The 22062-nt window shown below is 42.1% G+C and overlaps 1 protein-coding gene across 1 annotated transcript in view; it reads left to right on the top strand.

Annotated features, from left to right (window-relative positions):
- Nucleotides 1–22062, top strand: part of VRK2 (VRK serine/threonine kinase 2) — a 250139-nt gene that overhangs the window by 223604 nt on the left and 4473 nt on the right. The window contains exon 12 of the mRNA XM_053712032.1: nt 2454–2567. Within this exon, the coding sequence (XP_053568007.1) occupies nt 2454–2567 (114 nt within the window). The remainder of the gene's footprint in view (nt 1–2453; nt 2568–22062) is intronic.

The raw sequence follows: 22062 nt of genomic DNA on the forward strand, positions 1-22062 counted from the left end.
TGGAGTCAAGCTCAACTCCCAGTCCTACTGCCAGTTTCTGGAAGACACCTTCTTCAAGCAGTGGTACAGGAAGAAGTCTGCATCCTTCAAGAAAAACATGATTTTCATGCAGGACAATGCTCCATCACATGCGTCCAAGTACTCCACAGCGTGGCTGGCAAGAAAGGGTATAAAAGAAGAAAATCTAATGACATGGCCTCCTTGTTCACCTGATCTGAACCCCATTGAGAATCTGTGGTCCATCATCAAATGTGAGATTTACAAGGAGGGAAAACAGTACACCTCTCTGAACAGTGTCTGGGAGGCTGTGGTTGCTGCTGCACGCAATGTTGATGGTGAACAGATCAAAACACTGACAGAATCCATGGATGGCAGGCTTTTGAGTGTCCTTGCAAAGAAAGGTGGCTATATTGGTCACTGATTTGTTTTTGTTTTGTTTTTGAATGTCAGAAATGTATATTTGTGAATGTTGAGATGTTATATTGGTTTCACTGGTAAAAATAAATAATTGAAATGGGTATATATTTGTTTTTTGTTAAGTTGCCTAATAATTATGCACAGTAGTAGTCACCTGCACACACAGATATCCCCCTAAAATAACTATAACTAAAAACAAACTAAAAACTACTTCCAAAACTATTCAGCTTTGATATTAATGAGTTTTTTGGGTTCATTGAGAACATGGTTGTTCAATAATAAAATTAATCCTCAAAAATACAACTTGCCTAATAATTCTGCACTCCCTGTATATATATGAGCTGTCTAATATATTTTTTAACCTTTGCTTTATTGTTATGTTTTTTAAATGTAATAAATTATTTACATACACACCTGAATAGGTGGGACTGGGAAATTAATTTGTTTGAACAGAAGCCTGATGAAACAGACAGCAGTCTGAGAAACGCTTTGCTTATTTGTTTTAAATATCTAGTGTCATATTGTAGACACTCTGATTTTTATATTTGCCATTAAATTGTGCTTTTATTACTTCATCCTGAGAGTCTGAGCTTATTTCGGTCCTGTTGGACAAAGGAGCTACCAGAAATCTGGCAGTAACAGTGAGCTGGGACACTTTGAGACCCCAGTCTGCTTGATTTAGCACAACTGAGTGTTGCTCTATTTGTGAGTGCCATTTCATCTATTGCATTATTTGTTTGCTCTTACTCACACTAGGAGGCGCCTTTGTATTTGTGATTTATTTCACAGAGAATATTTGTATCCAGATCCTGTAAACTTGGCAAAGCAGCAGACTCCAACATACGGGTGTGATCTCCAGATTATCTACTATCCTTTGGGACAACCATCATATAGAGATTGACTCTTATTATCATTGAGGAAAAGGTCTTGATACAGATAAGGACTATTAAAGGGACACTGTACCCAAAAATTTTCTTTTGTGATTCAGATTAAGAATGAAATTTTAAGCAACTTTCTAATTTACTCCTATTATCAAATTTTCTTCATTCTCTTGGTATCTTTATTTGAAATGCAAGAATGTAAGTTTAGATGCCGGCCCATTTTTGGTGAACAACCTAGGTTGTCCTCGCTGATTGGTGGATAAATTCATCCACCAATAAAAAGTGCTGTCCAGAGTACTGAAACAAAAAAAGCTTAAATGCCTTCTTTTTTCAAATAATGATAGCAAGAGAACGAAGAAAAATTGATAATAGGAGTAAACTAGAAAGTTGCTTAAAATGGCATGCTCTTTCTGAATTACAAAAGAAAAAAATTGGGTTCAGTGTCCCTTTAAGATCTCTTTGTCTTGATCACCATACCTTTTGTTTTTTAATATTTTTAACCTTGTCACTATTTATTTTATTTTTTTGCAGATATTACTTTGCAGATATTTATTTGATTTTTTGCAATATTCTATTTTATCAATTTTTTTATTTTTTATATATTTATTTATCACTTTAGGGCATTTGTTGGTTATATATATATAATATAAATCTTGGGATCAAGTGATTCCCCTCACTTTCCATTTATTTTGATTTTTTTGCGCCCCCTAGAGCTAACACAGTGGTAGTGTGTTGGAGATTGTTATCAGCTTTCCAAGTTATACTCTGTCTATTATTTCTCTGTGTACAACATTTCTCAGTCACAATCATATTATAACTTTTTTTTTTTTTACCTTTTTCTCACCATATAACTTCTTAGCTATATGTGTCAATTTGCCCTGACTGGAGGGGGATGGGTATTTATAGGATGGGGCATCACAGTTCACCCCTAACGATTATTGAAAAGGATTATTTCTTCTCCAAGAAGCCATTAGTCTATTGGGTAGATTTATCAACACACTTATGGTTTTAATGGTGAAAGCTCTGAATCTCTGCATAGAGTAATTTGTACCAGAAAATGATCAGTGTTTAACCTTGCAATAAATAGGTCATCTTATGAGAATAATATAGTTTGCATGTTATATTTATTTTATTTACATTATGTCACTTTCACAGAAACAACCTCTAGAAAAGAACAATGTTGAAAAATGCATTATGAAGAATCATGATCATGGAAAGTCTAATGGATTAGAGAAACAGATTAATGTCTTAGACATTAGAAAACCAAAGGTAAGCTTTAGTTTAGTTTTTATCACTAGAATACAAATATAAATATGTTACCCAACCTACCCTGAACCTTCAATATCTTTATACTCTATCAAACGTACAGGAACGTGAACACTACTGCTGTATTTGTGGGTTAAATGGATATGATACTCAAATATTGAACCACTTGAAAATGATGAAGCATATGTTAAAAGATGGCTAGAAAATATCACATACACAGGAGATAGGTTACCTAAAAAAATCCTCAGTAGCCATATCCCATGGTAAAGGAACTTTTAGTAGCCAATCAGGATGCTAGTACCTGGAATTGCAAGAGAGGGTGCATCTGGCATGTGCAGGTACAGTCATGTTACTTCCCTCCTCAGTACTAGGAAGTTTACTATGAACTTGCATGAGATTTCGGTGAAATATCATAAGACCAAAGTAAAGTGTGATATCAGCACTGATGAAGCTGATTGGCTGTTGTTTTTCAATATGCAGCTGACACTGTTCACAGAGAACTTACTCTTGTAAGCTGAAGACATTTTGAAGTATAATATCTTCCTTTTTACATATAGATGTCCATGTGATATTTTCTGGTTAGCTTTTTACAGTTTTGCTGCATCACTTTCAAGTATTTTAGGGTATGGCTATAATGTCCCTTTAACAGGATTTTAAACCCAACATGATTCAGATAGAGCCAACAATTTAAAAGCAATTCCTCTAATTCACTTCTGTTATTAAATTTGCTTTGTTGAATAGGTTACCTAGGTAAGTAGCATGCACATGTTTGGAGAAACATTGCTGCCATTTAGTGGTCTTGCATACGTATAACATTGTTAAAAGCATTCTTGCAAAACTGCTGCAATATAGTGCTCCAGACCTTCAAACGCTTCTAAACCTACCTGCCTTCTTTCCAACAGAGTAAAGTAAATTTGGTAATATAAATTATATATATATATATATATATATATATATATATATATATATATACATACATACAAAACACGGAAGGTGACTGCACTCTCATACCGGACCGGGTACACATCCCATGAAAAGAATTGTTGCCCTGTAACATGCTCAGCCCTGGGTGCTCACTGGCACTCACAGGAAGCTGTGCTGTCCCCAGAGTCATAGATAGATGAAGGTCTGGGTGCAAGAACCATAGGGAAAATTACAAAACAAATTAATACAACACACAGAGAAAGTCCAGCACTCACAAGCTCTCAGCTAAGATTTAAAAGCAAAAATGGAAAGGTTAGTTACCACATTTGGCCAAATGGGACAAGCCCAGGTACCACATCAAGGTCCTTTCCAATACCTGGGATCCTAAAACAGCCGCACAATGCGGTAACAGAGTTTTCCATTTTTGCTTTTAAATCTTAGCTGAGAGCTTGTAAGTGAGTGCTGGACTTTCTCTGTGTGTTTTATTAATTTGTTTTGTAATTTTCCCTATGGTTCTTGCACCCAGACCTCTCCGGGGTTAACTGCCTGTGACTCTGGGGACAGCACAGCTTCCTGTGAGTGCCCATGAGCACCCAGGGCTGAGCATGTTACAGGGTCATGGGATGTGTACCCGGTCCGGTATGAGAGTGCAGTCCCCTTCCGTGTTTTGTATATGTCCAGGGTGATTACATAAGCCTGTGCACCCTTCCCTAGTTCCCAGTTTGTTTGGATTTGAGATCTTGCATTGTGTGGCTGTTTTAGGGTCCCAGGTATTGGAAAGGACCTTGATGTGGCAGCTGGGCTTGTCCCATTTGGCTAAATGTGATAACTAACCTTTCCATTTTTGCTTTTAAATCTTAGCTGAGAGCTTGTGAGTGCTGGACTTTCTCTGTGTGATATATATATATATATATATATATATATATACACACACATACATACAGTATCCCACAAAAGTGAGTACACCCCTCACATTTTTGTAATTTTTTTTATTATATCTTTTCATATGACAACACCGAAGAAATGACACTTTGCTACAATGTAAAGTAGTGAGTGTACAGCCTGTATAATAGTGTAAATTTGGTGTCCCCTCAAAATAACTCAACACACAGCCATTAAAGTCTAAACCGTTGGCAACAAAAGTGAGTACATCCCTAAGTGGAAATGTCCAAATTGGGCCCAATAAGCCATTTCCCCTCCCCAGTGTCATGTGACTTGTTAGTGTTACAAGGTCTCAGGTTTGAATGGGGAGCAGGTGTGTTAAATTTGGTATTATCGCTCTCACACTCTCTCATACTGGTCACTGGAAGTTCAACATGGCACCTCATGGCAAAGAACTGAGGATCTGAAAAAAAGAATTGTTGCTCTACATAAAGATGGCCTAGGCTATAAGAAGATTGCCAAGACCCTGAAACTGAGCTGCAGAACGGTGGGCAAGACCATACAGCGGTTTCACAAGACAGGTTCCACTCAGAACAGGCCTCTCCATGGTCAACCAAAGAAGTTGAGTGCACATGCTCAGCGTCATATCTAGAGGGTGTCTTTGGGAAATAGACATACAAGTGCTGCCAGCATTGCTGCAAAGGTTGAAGGGGTGGGGGGGGTCAGCCTGTCAGTTCTCAGACCATACGCCGCACACTGCATCAAATTGGTCTGCATGGCTGTCGTCCCAGTAGGAAGCCTTTTCTAAAGATGATGCAACACAAGCAGACTAAGGACATGGATTACTGGAACCATGTCCTGTGGTCTGATGAGACCAAGATAAACTTATTTGGTTCAGATAGTGTCAAGCGTGTGTGGCGGCAACCAGGTGAGAAGTACAAAGACAAGTGTGTCTTGCCTGCAGTCAAGCATTGTGGTGGGAGTGTCATGGTCTGGGCCTGCATGAGTGCTGCCGGCACTGGGGAGCTACAGTTCATTGAGGGAACCATGAATGCCAACATGTACTGTGACATACTGAAGCAGACCATTATCCTCTCCATTCGGAGACTGGACCGCAGGGCAGTATTCCAACATAACGACCCCAAACACACCTCCAAGACAACTATTGCCTTGCTAAAGAAGCTGAGGGTAAAGGTGATGGACTGGCCAAGCATGTCTCCAGACCTAAACCCTCAAACGGAAGGTGGGGGAGCGCAAGGTCTCTAACATCCACCAGCTCCTAAATGTCGTCATGGAGGAGTGGAAGAGGACTCCAGTGGCAACCTGTGAAGCTCTAGTGAACTCCATGCCCAAGAGGGTTAAGGCAGTGCTGGAAAATAAGGGTGGCCACACAAAATATTGACACTTTGGGCCCAATTTGGACATTTCCACTTAGGGGTGTACTCACTTTTGTTGCCAACGGTTTAGACATTAATGGCTGTGTGTTGTTATTTTGAGGGGACAGCAAATTTACACTGTTATACAGGCTGTACACTCACTACTTTACATTGTAGCAAAGTGCCATTTCTTCAGTTTTGTCACATATAAAGATATAATAAAAAATTTACAAAAATGTGAGGTGTGTACTCACTTTTGTGGGATACTGTATATATAATTTTACACTGTATCTGAATCATAAATGGAAAAACAAGTAAAAGTCCCTCCTAAGGATTAGGGATAAAGTTACTTGTGAAACAGGTTATCTGTTAGTTGTCAGAGACTCAGTTTATTTTTCTTCGGTCACCACAGCCATTGTGAAGCCACGTGCTGTACGCCCAATTTACTACAGTAAAGGCACGCACCCATCAGCATTTCCAGTTGCAGTGATCTCTAATCTTACATGCTAGCAGCAGTCCGCTAATATAGAAATAGCGTACACTCTTGATTATTGATCAAGCAAATACACGAATCTTGCATTTGTTTTCAGCAAATAACTATTTCTGTATGTTGGTTGGTAATTTTAATGTGTTTTTCTTGTGATCACAACAACAAAATACTTTAGATAATACCCCTCAAAACACAAAGGGCTAGATGGCAAGGAAAGCGCTGTTTTAACTCCCTAAAGGCGCACGTTAAAAAAACAGCAATTACAAATGGCTGATTAATGCTCCCATGAGCTTGTGGTTTCACTTTGCGCCAAGAGATCAGACCTCTGGTTAAATTTAAAAAGTTGCCCCAATTTCCCCCAAAATAAAGAGGACAGTTATTTAAAAAAAAATATATAAGCCTCTTAATTTTTTTTATTTTTAAAAACATCACAAAGCAGTTATAAGGGGTTAAATCGAGGGGATGTGGGCTGTTAGAAAAAAATACGGCACTAAAGTTCCTTTATATAGAGGTGAGTGGGGACTGTGTTTTTACTCTAAATATATATCTATACACTTATATACATATTTATGTGTTAATATGTATATACACACATAAATATATATATATTGCAATAGTGCGCTCCATTCGTAATCTTGCCCAAAGTCGTTACCTCCCAAAAACAACACAAAAACATAATTTATGCTTACCTGATAAATGTATTTCTCTTGTAGTGTATCCAGTCCACGGATCATCCATTACTTGTGGGATATATTCCCTTCCCAACAGGAAGTTGCAAGAGGATCACCCAAGCAGAGCTGCTATATAGCTCCTCCCCTCACATGTCATATCCAGTCATTCGACCGAAACAAGACAAGAAAGGAGAAACCATAGGGTGCAGTGGTGACTGGAGTTTTAATTAAAATTTAAATCTGCCTTAAAAGACAGGGCGGGCCGTGGACTGAATACACTACAAGAGAAATAAATTTATCAGGTAAGCATAAATTATGTTTTCTCTTGTTAAGTGTATTCAGTCCACGGGTCATCCATTACTTATGGGATACCAATACCAAAGCTAAAGTACACGGATGATGGGAGGGACAAGGCAGGAACTTTAAACGGAAGGAACCACTGCCCGTAGAACCTTTCTCCCAAAAACAGCCTCCGAAGAAGCAAAAGTGTCAAATTTGTAAAATTTTGAAAAAGTGTGAAGTGAAGACCAAGTTGCAGCCTTGCAAATCTGTTCAACAGAGGCCTCATTCTTAAAGGCCCAGGTGGAAGCCACAGCTCTAGTGGAATGAGCTGTAATTCTTTCAGGAGGCTGCTGTCCAGCAGTCTCATAGGCTAAACGTATTATGCTACGAAGCCAAAAGGAGAGAGAGGTTGCCGAAGCTTTTTGACCTCTCCTCTGACCAGAGTACACAACAAACAGGGAAGAAGTTTGACGAAAATCTTTAGTTGCCTGTAAATAGAACTTCAGGGCACGGACTACGTCCAGATTATGCAAAAGTCGTTCCTTCTTTGAAGAAGGATTAGGACATAATGATGGAACAACAATCTCCTGATTGATATTCCTGTTAGAAACTACCTTAGGTAAAAACCCAGGTTTAGAACGCAGAACTACCTTGTCTGAATGGAAAATCAGATAAGGAGAATCACAATGTAAGGCCGATAACTCAGAGACTCTTCGAGCCGAGGAAATAGCCATCAAAAACAGAACTTTCCAAGATAAAAGCTTAATATCAATGGAATGAAGGGGTTCAAACGGGACCCCTTGAAGAACTTTAAGAACCAAGTTTAAGCTCCACGGAGGAGCAACAGTCAAACACCGGCTTAATCCTAGCCAAAGCCTGACAAAAAACCTGGACGTCTGGAACTTCTGCCAGACGTTTGTGTAAGAGAATAGACAGAGCAGAAATCTGTCCCTTTAACGAACTAGCAGATAAACCCTTTTCTAAACCTTCTTGTAGAAAGGACAATATCCTAGGAATCCTAACCTTACTCCATGAGTAACCCTTGGATTCGCACCAATATAAATATTTACACCATATCTTATGGTAAATTTTCCTGGTAACAGGCTTCCGTGCCTGTATTAAGGTATCAATAACTGACTCCGAGAAGCCACGCTTTGATAGAATCAAGCGTTCAATCTCCATGCAGTCAGCCTCAGAGAAATTAGATTTGGATGTTTGAAAGGACCTTGTATTAGAAGGTCCTGCCTCAGAGGTAGAAACCACGGTGGACAGGACGACATGTCCACTAGGTCTGCATACCAGGTCCTGCGTGGCCACGCAGGCGCTATCAGAATCACCGATGCTCTCTCCTGTTTGATCTTGGCAATCAGTCGAGGAAGCATCGGAAATGGTGGAAACACATAAGCCATGTTGAAGACCCAAGGGGCTGTCAGAGCATCTATCAGCGCCGCTCCCGGGTCCCTGGACCTGGATCCGTAACAAGGAAGCTTGGCGTTCTGGCGAGACGCCATGAGATCCAGATCTGGTTTGCCCCAACGATGAATCAGTTGAGCGAAGACCTCCGGATGAAGTTCCCACTCCCCCGGATGAAAAGTCTGGCGACTTAGAAAATCCGCCTCCCAGTTCTCCACGCCTGGGATGTAGATCGCTGACAGGTGGCAAGAGTGAGACTCTGCCCAGCGAATTATGTTTGAGACTTCCAACATCGCTAGGGAACTCCTGGTTCCCCCTTGATGGTTGATGTAAGCCACAGTCGTGATGTTGTCCGACGGAAATCTGATGAACCTCAGTGTTGCTAACTGAGGCCAAGCTAGAAGAGCATTGAGTATTGCTCTCAACTCCAGAATATTTATTGGGAGGAGTTTCTCCTCCTGAGTCCATAATCCCTGAGCCTTCAGGGAGTTCCAGACTGCGCCCCAACCTAGAAGGCTGGCATCTGTTGTTACAATCGTCCAATCTGGCCTGCAAAAGGTCATACCCTTGGACAGATGGACCCGAGAAAGCCACCAGAGAAGAGAATCTCTGGTCTCTTGGTCCAGATTTAGCAGAGGGGACAAATCTGAGTAATCCCCATTCCACTGACTTAGCATGCATAATTGCAGCGGTCTGAGATGCAGGCGCGCAAATGGCACTATGTCCATTGGCGCTACCATTAAGCCGATTACTTCCATGCACTGAGCCACTGACGGGCGTGGAATGGAATGAAGGACACGGCAAGCATTTAGAAGCTTTGATAACCTGGACTCCGTCAGGTAAATTTTCATCTCTACAGAATCTATAAGAGTCCCTAGAAAGGAGACTCTTGTGAGTGGTGATAGAGAACTCTTTTCCACGTTCACTTTCCACCCATGCGACCTCAGAAATGCCAGAACTATCTCTGTATGAGACTTGGCCATTTGAAAGCTTGACGCCTGTATCAGGATGTCGTCTAGATACGGAGCCACCGCTATGCCTCGCGGTCTTAGAACCGCCAGAAGTGAGCCCAGAACCTTTGTAAAGATTCTCGGGGCCGTAGCCAACCCGAAGGGAAGAGCTACAAACTGGTAATGCCTGTCTAGAAAGGCAAATCTTAGGTACCGATAATGATCTTTGTGAATCGGTATATGAAGGTAGGCATCCTTTAAGTCTACCGTGGTCATGTATTGACCCTCTTGGATCATGGGTAGGATGGTTCGAATAGTTTCCATTTTGAATGATGGAACTCTTAGGAATTTGTTTAAGATTTTTAGGTCCAAGATTGGCCTGAAGGTTCCCTCTTTCTTGGGAACCACAAACAGATTTGAGTAAAACCCTTGCCCTTGTTCCGTCCGCGGAACTGGGTGGATCACCCCCATTACTAAGAGGTCTTGCACACAGCGTAGAAATGCCTCTTTTTTTATTTGGTTTGCTGATAACCTTGAAAGATGAAATCTCCCTTGTGGAGGAGATGCTTTGAAGTCCAGAAGATATCCCTGAGATATGATCTCCAACGCCCAGGGATCCTGGACATCTCTTGCCCAAGCCTGGGCGAAGAGAGATAGTCTGCCCCCCACTAGATCCGTTTCCGGATAGGGGGCCCTCTCTTCATGCTGTCTTAGGGGCAGAAGTAGGCTTTCTGGCCTGCTTGCCCTTGTTCCAGGGCTGGCTAGCTTTCCAGCCCTGTCTGTAACGAGCAACAGGTCCTTCCTGTTTTGGAGCGGAGGAAGTTGATGCTGCTCCTGCCTTGAAGTTACGAAAGGCACGAAAATTAGACTGTTTGGCCTTTGATTTGGCCCTGTCCTGAGGAAGAGTATGACCCTTACCTCCAGTAATGTCAGTAATAATTTCTTTCAAGCCGGGCCCGAATAAGGTCTGCCCTTTGAAAGGAATATTAAGCAATTTAGATTTAGAAGTCACGTCAGCTGACCAGGATTTAAGCCATAGCGCTCTGCGCGCCTGGATGGCGAATCCAGAGTTCTTAGCCGTTAGTTTGGTTAAATGTACAACGGCATCAGAAACAAATGCATTAGCTAGCTTAAGTGCTTTAAGCTTGGCCATAATCTCATCCAATGGAGCTGTGCGAATGGCCTCTTCCAGAGACTCAAACCAGAATGCCGCAGCAGCAGTGACAGGCGCAATGCATGCAAGGGGCTGTAAGATAAAACCTTGTTGAACAAACATTTTCTTAAGGTAACCTTCTAATTTTTTATCCATTGGATCCGAAAAAGCACAACTATCCTCCACCGGGATAGTGGTACGTTTAGCTAAAGTAGAAACTGCTCCCTCCACCTTAGGGACCATCTGCCATAAGTCTCGTGTGGTGGCGTTTATTGGGAACATTTTTCTAAATATCAGAGGTGGGGAAAAAGGCACACCGGGTCTATCCCACTCCTTGCTAATAATTTCTGTAAGCCTTTTAGGTATAGGAAAAACGTCAGTACACACCAGTACCGCAAAGTATCTAACCTACATACTTTCTCTGGAATTGCAACCGTGTTACAATCATTCAGAGCCGCTAATACCTCCCCTAGCAATACGCGGAGGTTCTCAAGCTTAAATTTAAAATTAGAAATCTCTGAATCCGGTCTCCCTGGATCAGATCCGTCACCCACAGAATGAAGCTCTCCGTCCTCATGTTCTGCAAATTGTGACGCAGTATCAGACATGGCTCTCACATCATCAGCGCGCTCTGTCCTTAACCCAGAGCTATCGCGCTTGCCTCTTAATTCAGGCAATTTAGATAATACCTCTGTCATAACAGCAGCCATGTCTTGCAAAGTGATTTGTATGGGCCTCTCTGATGTACTTGGCGCCACAATATCACGCGCCTCCTGAGCGGGAGGCGAACGTACTGACACGTGAGGAGAGTTAGTCGGCATAACTTCCCCCTCGTTGTCTGGTGATAATTTCTTTACAGATATAGATTGACTTTTATTCAGAGTGACATCAATACATTTAGTACACATATTTCTGTGGGGCTCCACATTGGCCTTCAAACATAGTGAACAAACATTCATCTGTGTCAGACATGTTTAAACAGACTCGCAATGAGACTAGCAAGCTTGGAAAATCCTTTCAAATAAATTTACAAGCAATATAAAAAACGCTACTGCGCCTTTAAGAAGCACAAAAAAATTGTCACAGTTGAAATAACAATGAACCAAATCAGTTATAGCAACCAAATTTTCACAGTAAATGTATTAAGTTAGCAAAGTATTGCACCCACTAGCAAATGGATGATTAACCCTTAATACCCAAAAACGGATAATCAATTTAACAATTAACGTTTTTATCACAGTCAAACACACTGTCACAGGTCTGCTGTGACTGATTACCTCCCTCAAAATGACTTTTGAAGACCCCTGAGCTCTCTAGAGACGTCCTGGATCAAGGAGGAAGAAGCAGGAAGACTGAAACAGAATTTTTACTGCGCAAAAAAGCGCTAAAATAGGCTCCTCCCACTCCTATTACAACAGTGGGAAACCTCAGTTAACCGTTTCTATGTAGAAATAAACAACAGCCATGTGGAAAATCATGCCCCAAAAGATTTATCACCAAAGTACCTCACAAAAAACGAATAACATGCCAGTAAACGTTTTAAACATACACTTTAAAAGTTAGGTAGTGTTATTAATAAGCCTGCTACCAGTCGCTTCTACTGCAGTTAAGGCTTATACAATACTTCAGTATTAACAGTATTTTCTTAGGCAAATTCCATTCCTTAGAAAATTACTTATTGTACATACATTCATCAGCCTGATACCAGTCGCTGCTGCATTCAAGGCTGTACTTACACTACATCGGTATCAGCAGTATTTTCTTAGTCAATTCCATTCCTTAGAAAAATAATTTACTGCACATACCTTGTTTGCAGGATTCCCCACACGCTATTCCCTTTCTGAAAGTTACCCCACTCCTCAGAATGTGCGAAAACAGCCAGTGGATCTTAGTTACTTCTGCTAAGATCATAGAAAACGCAGGCAGATTCTTCTTCCAAATACTGCCTGAGAACAAACAGCACACTCCGGTGCCATTTAAAATAACAAACTTTTGATAAAAAATAAAAATAAATAAATAGAAATAAACTAAGTATAAAAACACCACAGACCTCTCACAACGTCCTATCTAGTTGAGTTGCAAGAGAATGACTGGATATGACATGTGAGGGGAGGAGCTATATAGCAGCTCTGCTTGGGTGATCCTCTTGCAACTTCCTGTTGGGAAGGAGATATAATCTCATAAGTAATGGATGACCCGTGGACTGAATACACTTAACAAGAGAAAAGGGCACACCGGGTCTATCCCACTCCTTGCTAATAATTTCTGTAAGCCTTTTAGGTATAGTAAAAACGTCAGTACACACCGGTACCGCATAGTATCTATCCAGCCTACACAATTTCTCTGGAATTGCAACTGTGTTACAGTCATTCAGAGCAGCTAAAACCTCCCCACGCAATACACGGAGGTTCTCAAGCTTAAATTTAAAATTAGAGATCTCTGAATCAGGTTTCCCCGGATCAGATCCGTCACCCACAGAATGATGCTCTCCGTCCTCATGTTCTGCAAACTGTGACGCAGTATCAGACATGGCTCTTACAGCACCAGCGCGCTCTGCATCTCTCCTAATCCCAGAGCTATCGCGCTTGCCTCTCAATTCTGGCAATCTAGATAATACTTCTGACAGGGTATTATTCATGATTGTAGCCATGTCCTGTAAGGTAATTGCTATGGGCGCCTCTGATGTACTTGGCGCCATATTAGCACGCGCCCCCTGAGCGGGAGGTGAAGGTACTGACACGTGAGGAGAGTTAGTCGGCATAACTTCCCCCTCGTCGTCTGGTGATAATTCTTTTATAGATAAAGACTGACCTTTATTATTTAAAGTGAAATCAATACATTTAGTGCACATATTTCTATGGGGCTCCACACTGGCCTTCAAACATAATGAACAAACAGATTCATCTGTGTCAGACATGTTTAAACAGACTAGCAATGAGACTAGCAAGCTTGGAAAACACTTTAAAATCAGTTTACAAGCAAAATAAAAAACGCTACTGCGCCTTTAAGAAGCACAAAACCTGTCTCAAGTTGAAATAACAATGAACCAAATCAGTTATACCAACCAAAATTTCACAGTAAATGTATTAAACTAGCAGAGCATTGCACCCACTTGCAAATGGATGATTAACCCCTTAATACCCCAACTGGATAATCAATAGAGAAAAAAACGTTTTTAACACAGTCAAACACACTGTCACAGGTCTGCTGTGACTGATTACCTCCCTCAAAATGACTTTTGAAGTCCCTTGAGCTCTCTAGAGACGTCCTGGATCATGCAAGAAGAAGCAGGAAGACTGAGTCTGAATTTTTACTGCGCAAAAAAGCGCTAAAATAGGCCCCTCCCACTTATTATTACAACAGTGGGAAGCCTCAGTTAACTGTTTCTATGCAGAAATTAAGTTAGCCATGTGCCCCAATAAGTTTTATCACCAATGTACCTCAAAAAAAAAACGATTAAACATGCCAGCAAACGTTTTAAAAACATCTTTTTTAAAGAGTATGTATCTCTAATGATAAGCCTGATACCAGTCGCTTCTACTGCATTTAAGGCTTTACTACAATACTTCAGTATTAGCAGCATTTTCTTAGTCAAATTCCATTACTTAGAAAATTATTTTACTGCACATACATTAATAAGCCTGATACCAGTCGCTTTCGCTGCATTTAAGGCTTTACTTACATTACTTCGGTATCAGCAGCATTTTCTTAGTCAATTCCATTCCTTAGAAAAATATTTTACTGCACATATCTTAGTTGCAGGAGACCCCGCACGCCATTCCCTTTCTGAAGTTACCCCACTCCTCAGAATGTGTGAGAACAGCCAGTGGATCTTAGTTACTTCTGCTAAGATCATAGAAAACGCAGGCAGATTCTTCTTCCAAATACTGCCTGAGAAAAAAACAGCACACTCCGGTGCCATTTAAAAATAACAAACTTTTGATTGAAGAAATAATTAAGTATAAAACACCACAGTCCTCTCACGACCTCCATCTATGTTGAGGGTTGCAAGAGAATGACTGGATATGACATGTGAGGGGAGGAGCTATATAGCAGCTCTGCTGTGGGTGATCCTCTTGCAACTTCCTGTTGGGAAGGGAATATATCCCACAAATAATGGATGATCCGTGGACTGGATACACTTAACAAGAGAAATCTTTATTTTTCTTGTTAAAGGGACAGTAAATTTAAAATGAAACTTTCATGATTTAGACAGAGCATGCAATTTCAAACAACTTTCCAGGTTACTTATATTAACTAATTTGCTTAGTTATCTTGTTATCCTTTGTTTAAAAGCATATCTAGGTAGGCCCAGGAGCAGCAATTTACTACTGATAGCTAGCTGCTGATTAGTGGCTGCATTTATATGCCTCTTGTCATTGTTTAGCTAGCTCCTAGTAGTGCATTACTGCTTCTTCAACAAATAATACAAAGAGAATTAAGTAAATTTGATAATATAAGTAAAATGGAAGATTTAAAATTATATGTTCTATCTGAATCATAAAAGAAAAAAAATGTGTTTCATGTCCTTTTTAATCTGGTAATATCTTAAATTAAATAATAAAATGGGCATGTTTACAGACAAACAAAATTGCCGATATTAGGGTGTTATTGATTACATCACAGGTTAAAGGGACATGAGACCCAACATTTTTCTTTCATGATTCCAATGTACTTATATTATCTAATTTGCTTTGTTATTTTTTAATCCTTTGTTGAAGAAGCAGCAATGATCCAATAACATGAGGCATATATGTGCAGCCACCAATCAGCAGCTCCTGATCCTACTTAGGTATCCTTTTCAACAAAGGATGTAAAAAGAACAAAAAAACAAGAGAATAGAAGTAAATTGGAAAGTTGTCTAAAATAACACCCTATCTGAATCGTGAAAGGAAACATTTGGGTTTCATGTCCCTTTAAAGTGCCTGCATGTTGACTGATCCTTTTAATAGTGTGTAGTGATGATAATAGGTGACTGCTGCTCCACAACCATACATATATTATGTATGTCCCTCTAAGGGATTTAAACAGGGGCATTACCAGTACAGGCAGTCCCTGGGTTACAGACTTAAGTACAACTCGTACTTACAAACTGAGAAAATAGAGCTTTATCGCCAATCCTTCTTTCCAGGATAACCCAAAATACTCAAAATCCAATTGTCACAAGGACAGAAAGAGATTTGAAACAAACTTTTCCCTATGCTATCCAAAACTAAAAAAACATAAATTATGTTTACCTGATAATTTCATTTCCATCTGTGGGAGGAGAGTCCACGGCTTCATTCATTACTTGTGGGAATTAAGAACCTGGCTCACAGGAGGAGGGAAAGACACCCCAGCCAAAGGCTTAAATACCTCCCCCACTCCCTTCATCCCCCAGTCATTCTGCCAAAGGAAACAAGGAACAGTAGGATAAATATCAGGGTATAAATGGTACCAGAAGAACAAAAATAAATGTAGGTCCGCCTACCGGGGAAACGGGTGGGAGCCGTGCACTCTTCTCCCACAGATGGAAATTAAATTATCAGGTAAGCATAATTTATGTTTTCCATCTTAATGGGAAAAGAGTCCACGGCTTCATTCATTACTTGTGGGAAACAAATACCCAAGCTCTAGAGGACACTGAATGAAAAAAACGGGAGGGCAAAAGGAGGCGGACCCTAAGCTGAGGGCACCACAGCCTGCAAAACCTTTCTCCCAAAAGCTGCTTCTGCCGAAGCAAAGACTTAAAATTTAGCAAAAGTATGTGAAGAGGACCAAGTAACCACCTTACAAATCTGCTCCAGAGGCATCATTCATTTCATGAAGAGGCCACAGCCCTAGTTGAGTGAGCTGTAATCCTCTGAGGAGACTTATGTCCCGCTGTCTCATAGGCCAAGCGGATAATGCTCCTCAATAAAAAAAGATAGGGAAGTGGAAGAGGCCTTCTGCTCCTTGCGCTTCCCCGAATACACAACAAAGACAAAGTCTGTCTGAATTATTTTGTGGCTTGAAGATAGAACTTCAAAGCTCGAACCACATCTAAATTATGAAGCAACCTTTCCTTTGAAGAAGAAGGGTTAGGACACAAGGAAGGAATTACTATTTCTTAATTTGTTACGATTCGACACAACCTTAGGAAGAAATCCCAACCCAGTGTGAAGAACAGCCTTATCAGCATGAAAAAACAGGTAAGGAGGCTCACATTGCAAGGCTGCCAACTCAGAGACTCTGTGTGCCAATGCAATAGCCAGTAGGAATAGAACCTTCCAGGAAAGAATTTTAATGTCAAGCGAATGCATAGACTCAAACGGAGCCCTCTGCAAAATCTTAAGAACCATGTTTAAGCTCCAAGGGGGAGCGGAATTTCTAAAGACAGGCCTGATCCTAGACAGAGCCTGAACAAAGGACTGAATTTCAGGAAGCTCCGCAAGCTTCTTGTGTAACAGTACAGATAAAGCCGAAATCTGTCCTTTTTAAGGCGGCAAGTCCCTACTCCAAACCATCCTGGAGGAAGGACTGGATCTTGGATACCCTAACCTTATGCCGGGGATATCCACATTCCTCACACCAGAACAAGTAGGTCCTCCACACCTTATGATAAATACGAAGAGTGACCGGTTTCCTGGCTTGAATGAGAGTATCAATCACTCTATCAGAAAATCCTCTCTTGGCTAGGATTAAGCTTTCAATCTGCAGGCAGTCAGCCTCAGAGAATCGAGATTTTGATGTAGAAAGGGACCCTGAACCAGCAGATCTCTGCGACAAGGTAACCTCCATGGAGGAGACAATGACACCCCCACCAGATCCGCAAACCACGTCCTCCGCGGCAACAACGGAGCAATCAGAATAGCCAAAGCTTGCTCCTGCTTGATGCGGGCCACTACTTGAGGTAGAAGTGGCAACGGTGGAAATATGTAGACTAGATTGAGCTCCCAAGGCACCTATCAGCTCTGTCTGGGGATCCCTGGACCGCGACCCGTATCTGGGTAGCTTGAAGTTGAGTCTGGACACTATGAGATCTATGGATGAAACTATTGTCTGCTGAGAAAATCCGCTTCCCAGTTGTCCACACCCGGAATGTGGATCACTGATAGCAAACAGTTGTGGGTCTCCGCCCATTTCAGAATCTGAGATACTTCCCTCATGGCTAGGGAGCTTCTTGTTCCCCCCTGATGGTTGATGTTAGCCACCGAGGTAATGTTGTCCGACTGGAATCTGATGAATCGGGACGACCCCAGGAGGGGCCAAGCCCTCAGAACGTTGCAGATCGCTCGAAGTTCCAGAATATTGATCGGGAGAAGCGACTCCTCTCGAGTCCACCTGCCCTGTGCCTTCCTGGCACCCCAAACAGCTCCCCATCCTGACAGACTTGCGTCTGTGGTCACAATCTCCCAGGATGGTCTCAAGAAGGATGTCCCCTGGGACAGTTGTCCTGGACAGATCTACCAAGAGAGGGATTCCCTCGTTTGGTTGTCCAGAGAGATCTGTTGGGATAGATCTGAGTGATCGCTGTTCCATTGGCTCAACATGCCCATGAGATCGAATGAGAAGAAGAAGAGCCCTCGAATGGTCCTCTACGAGCCTGGACCAGGATGTCTTCCAGATAAGGTGCCACTGCAATATCTCTGGCTCTCGCCACCACAAGCAGCGATCCCAGAACCTTCGTAAAGACTCTTTGTGCAGTCGCCAGGCCGAACGGTAGGGCCACAAACTAGAAGTGTTGGTCCAGAAATGCAAATCTTAGGAACCTGAAGTTATTCTTGTGGATTGGCACGTGAAGGTAAGCATCCTTCAAATCTATTGTAGCCATGAACTGTCCCTCTTGAACTAGGGGCAGAATAGACCTGATCGTCTTCATCTTGAATGATGGGACCGAAAGAAACTTGTTTAGGCACTTTAGGTCTAGAATTGTGCAAAACGTGCCGTCCTTCTTTGGGACCAAGAAAAGGTTTGAATAATACTCCAGACCTCTTTCTGCTAGAGGGACTGGAACGATTAGGAGAGATCCATTATGCACTCTAGAAAGGCATCTCTCTTCTCTGGTCTTGATGATAGGCTTGACAGGAGGAATCTGCCCCTGGGTGGATGAGTCTTGAACCCTATCCTGTAACCCTGGGCGATGACCTCCAGAACCCAAGGGTCCTGAACGTCTCATCCAAGCCTCTGCAAAAAGAGTCTGCCCCCTACGCGATCCAAAAACAGATCGGGGGCCTCCTCTTCATGCCAATTTTGTCTCGGCGGTCTTCTTGCTCTGCTTGGCTTTCTTCCAAGATTGAGCTGGCTTCCAAGATCCCTTGGACTGCTCGGTTTTCACAGCAGGCTGCTAGCGTTGGAACTTGTCCGAATGAAAGGGATGAAAAGTAGACCCCTTAGGCTTATTCTTCTTATCCTGCGGTAGGAAAGCACCCTTGCCTCCCATGACTGTGGATATAATAGAGTCTAGGCATGGACCAAAAAATGGGAGGGATAGTAATCTAGACTTGGAAGTCAGGTCAGCAGACCATAACTTTAACCACAGAGCCCTACAGGCTAGAACAGAAAAACCTGATGTCTTGGCATTCAGGCGAATAATCCGTATATTTGCATCACAGATGAATGAATTAGCTACCCTTAAGGCCTTAATTCATTCCTGTATCTTCTCGAGGGGAGTCTCCACCTCGACCATAGCTGACAGAGCATCACACCAGTAGGTAGCAGCTCCAGCCACCGCAGTGACCGCTGTAGCTGGTTGAAAAACGAACCCTGTGAGCTGAAACATCTTTCTCAACATGGATTCCAATTTTTTTATCCATGGGCTCCTTGAACGAAGAGCTATCTTCGAGCGGGATAGTTGTGTGCTTAGCGAGCGTGGAGATAGCACCATCCACCTTAGGGATAGCCCCCCCACAGCTTAAGCTGCGAGTCCGAAATGGGGAACAGTTTTTTATAAGAAGTAGAGGGGGTAAAGGACGAGCCAAGTTTCTCCCATTTGTTTTCAATAATATTAGCCATCTTAAAGGGGATCAGGAAGGTCTGAGGCACCACCCTGTCCTCGTAAACCCTATCTAGCTTAGGGATCGAAGGTTCCTTCGGCAGTTTCTGTTCCGGAACCTCTAATGCAGCAAGCACACTTTCAGCAGAAAGCGCAAATGCTCCATCTTAAACTTAAACTCTGGCTCCTCCCCAGCCGGAGGTCTAGATGTCGCCGATTCCGACCCAGAGAGACTGTCCTCCGAAGACTCGGAGTTGTCTTCATCAGTGGATAATCTGTCAGAGACATCCAACAAAGTAGATGACCCCTGGGACAGATAGCTATGTTTCACCTTGCGCTTAGCAGGGCATGGCAAGGCAAGGCATTGAAGGCCGCCGAAACCGCCATTTGTAACTGATCAGCGAAATCTGGCGGCCAAAGGTCCCCTCCCGCGGGAGGATTAGTAGTGCCCTGGGGAGCTGCATATGTAATCGGAGATGAATGTAGGGAACGCCCCTCGCGAGACAGAGAACCCTCAGAGGTGGACGGCTCAGTTTTTTAGATATTGCAATTTTATCAAAGCATATGGCACATAGTTGAGCAGGCAGATAAACCGGAACCTCCTCACAATAAACACAGTTATTAGATTTGGTTGAAGAAGGAGTACCCTCTAACATATCAGAGTCCTCCATAGCTTGCGACTTTATTAAGGAATAGATAGAAATTAAATGGCACCTTTATACCCCAATGGCCGGGGCACTCACCACCTCCTATGACCCGGACCACAGAGAAACCGCTTTGTCTCCTGCATCCGCCAGTCAAGAAAGAGGAATTTAAAAAGAGGCCACACCCGGTCACATGGAGTGCCATGCAGGACCGCTCCTGCACTAAAGAGAAAAACGCGCCAAAAAAGGCTGCGTTTATAGCTCTCTAAAGAAAACTGACAGTTTACACATTGACAGAGCCTCACCTCACACATGTCGCAGCATTAAACACGATAAAGAATATTATGCATAAATCCCCCCCTGTTCAATAACCTCCTTTCTGAGGATATTAACCCTTGATTCTATACAGATAAAAGGAGACACACTGTGACCCTGTCTTCTTGCGTTATCATATGTGTATAAATGAAACAATCTTACCAGAATCTATGCCGTGGAACAGGAACACAGCCTTTCAAGTGTGACAGGGTAGTAGCATCGCTCCTGACATGGACTTGAGAGCAGAAAGCAGGCAGTGAAACTTGTCAACGCTAATTGCTTATGGAGCTGTTAATCTGAGTCGGGATGGTTTTGCAGAAAGACTCTCCCTGCATCTCCGGACTCTAACTTTCATCTATGCTCTCACTGAGAGGCCGACAGGACTACGTAAAACTCCAGTCCCATTTCGAAGAGTACTACCCTCCATAAAAGACTACTCCAAATCGTCCGACACTTCTCTGCCAACCTCCTGTGACGAAAGGCAAAGAATGACTGGGGGATGGGGGAGGAATTTAGCTGGGGTGTCTTAATTCCAGGTTCTTAAAGTGTAAGTAAAGTTGAACTGACAGTTCACTACCAATGCAAAGAACATCAAAAATAAAGTATAGTTTCATTCATCGATTTTTTTTTTTAAATACCGTTTTCACTGTAGTAATTTAGTTATTTATTGTCCCGTCTAATAACCTCGTCTCTCCACCCGCATAAAAAAAAATTTCGGTTAGTAGTGACGTTATCATCCGTATCTAACGGATTGGGTCCCCCACTGGCGTCTACATAGGAATTGTAGACTCCCACTTCCTGTATTGCGCATGCGTTAGAGATTAATCTCTACTACTCTGGTTATGCGCGTTCACAACTCCAGCATGCGCACTTTGCATACACGATTCACAACTACAGAGTGATGAAAGAATGAACTGACTCATTGATATAATGTATCGGGGAGAGATGGTACAATTGCGCATGCGCATAGTCTTTACAGATCGAGAACACGCACGCTTACTTACGCGAACGGAGGTTGGGAGTGCATCAATCTTTTTCACAGACAAAGCCGGAAGAAAGCGGCGAAAAAACGGTGAACATAAAAATAAGATTTATTTGAAAGCTATTTTATTTTTCAAAAAACAAAGTTAGCGACTATAATGTTGGTCAAATTATATGATAAGAAATGGTTTCCAATAACAAAAACTTTACTTTCACTTTAATTCCCACAAGTAATGAATGAAGCCGTGGACTCTCCTCCCATTAAGATGGAAATGTTTGGCTAGAGTTTCACCTAAAAAACCCAGAATTTATGCTTACCTGATAAATTTCTTTCTCTTGTGATGTATCGAGTCCACAGATTCATCCATACTTATGGGATATTCTCCTTCCTAACAGGAAGTGGCAGAGAGAGCACCCACAGCAGAGCTGTCCATATAGCTCCTCCCTTAGCTCCACCCCCCAGT

Source organism: Bombina bombina, chromosome 4 (genome assembly GCF_027579735.1).
Source record: "Bombina bombina isolate aBomBom1 chromosome 4, aBomBom1.pri, whole genome shotgun sequence".
Classification (NCBI taxonomy): Eukaryota; Metazoa; Chordata; class Amphibia; order Anura; family Bombinatoridae; genus Bombina; species Bombina bombina.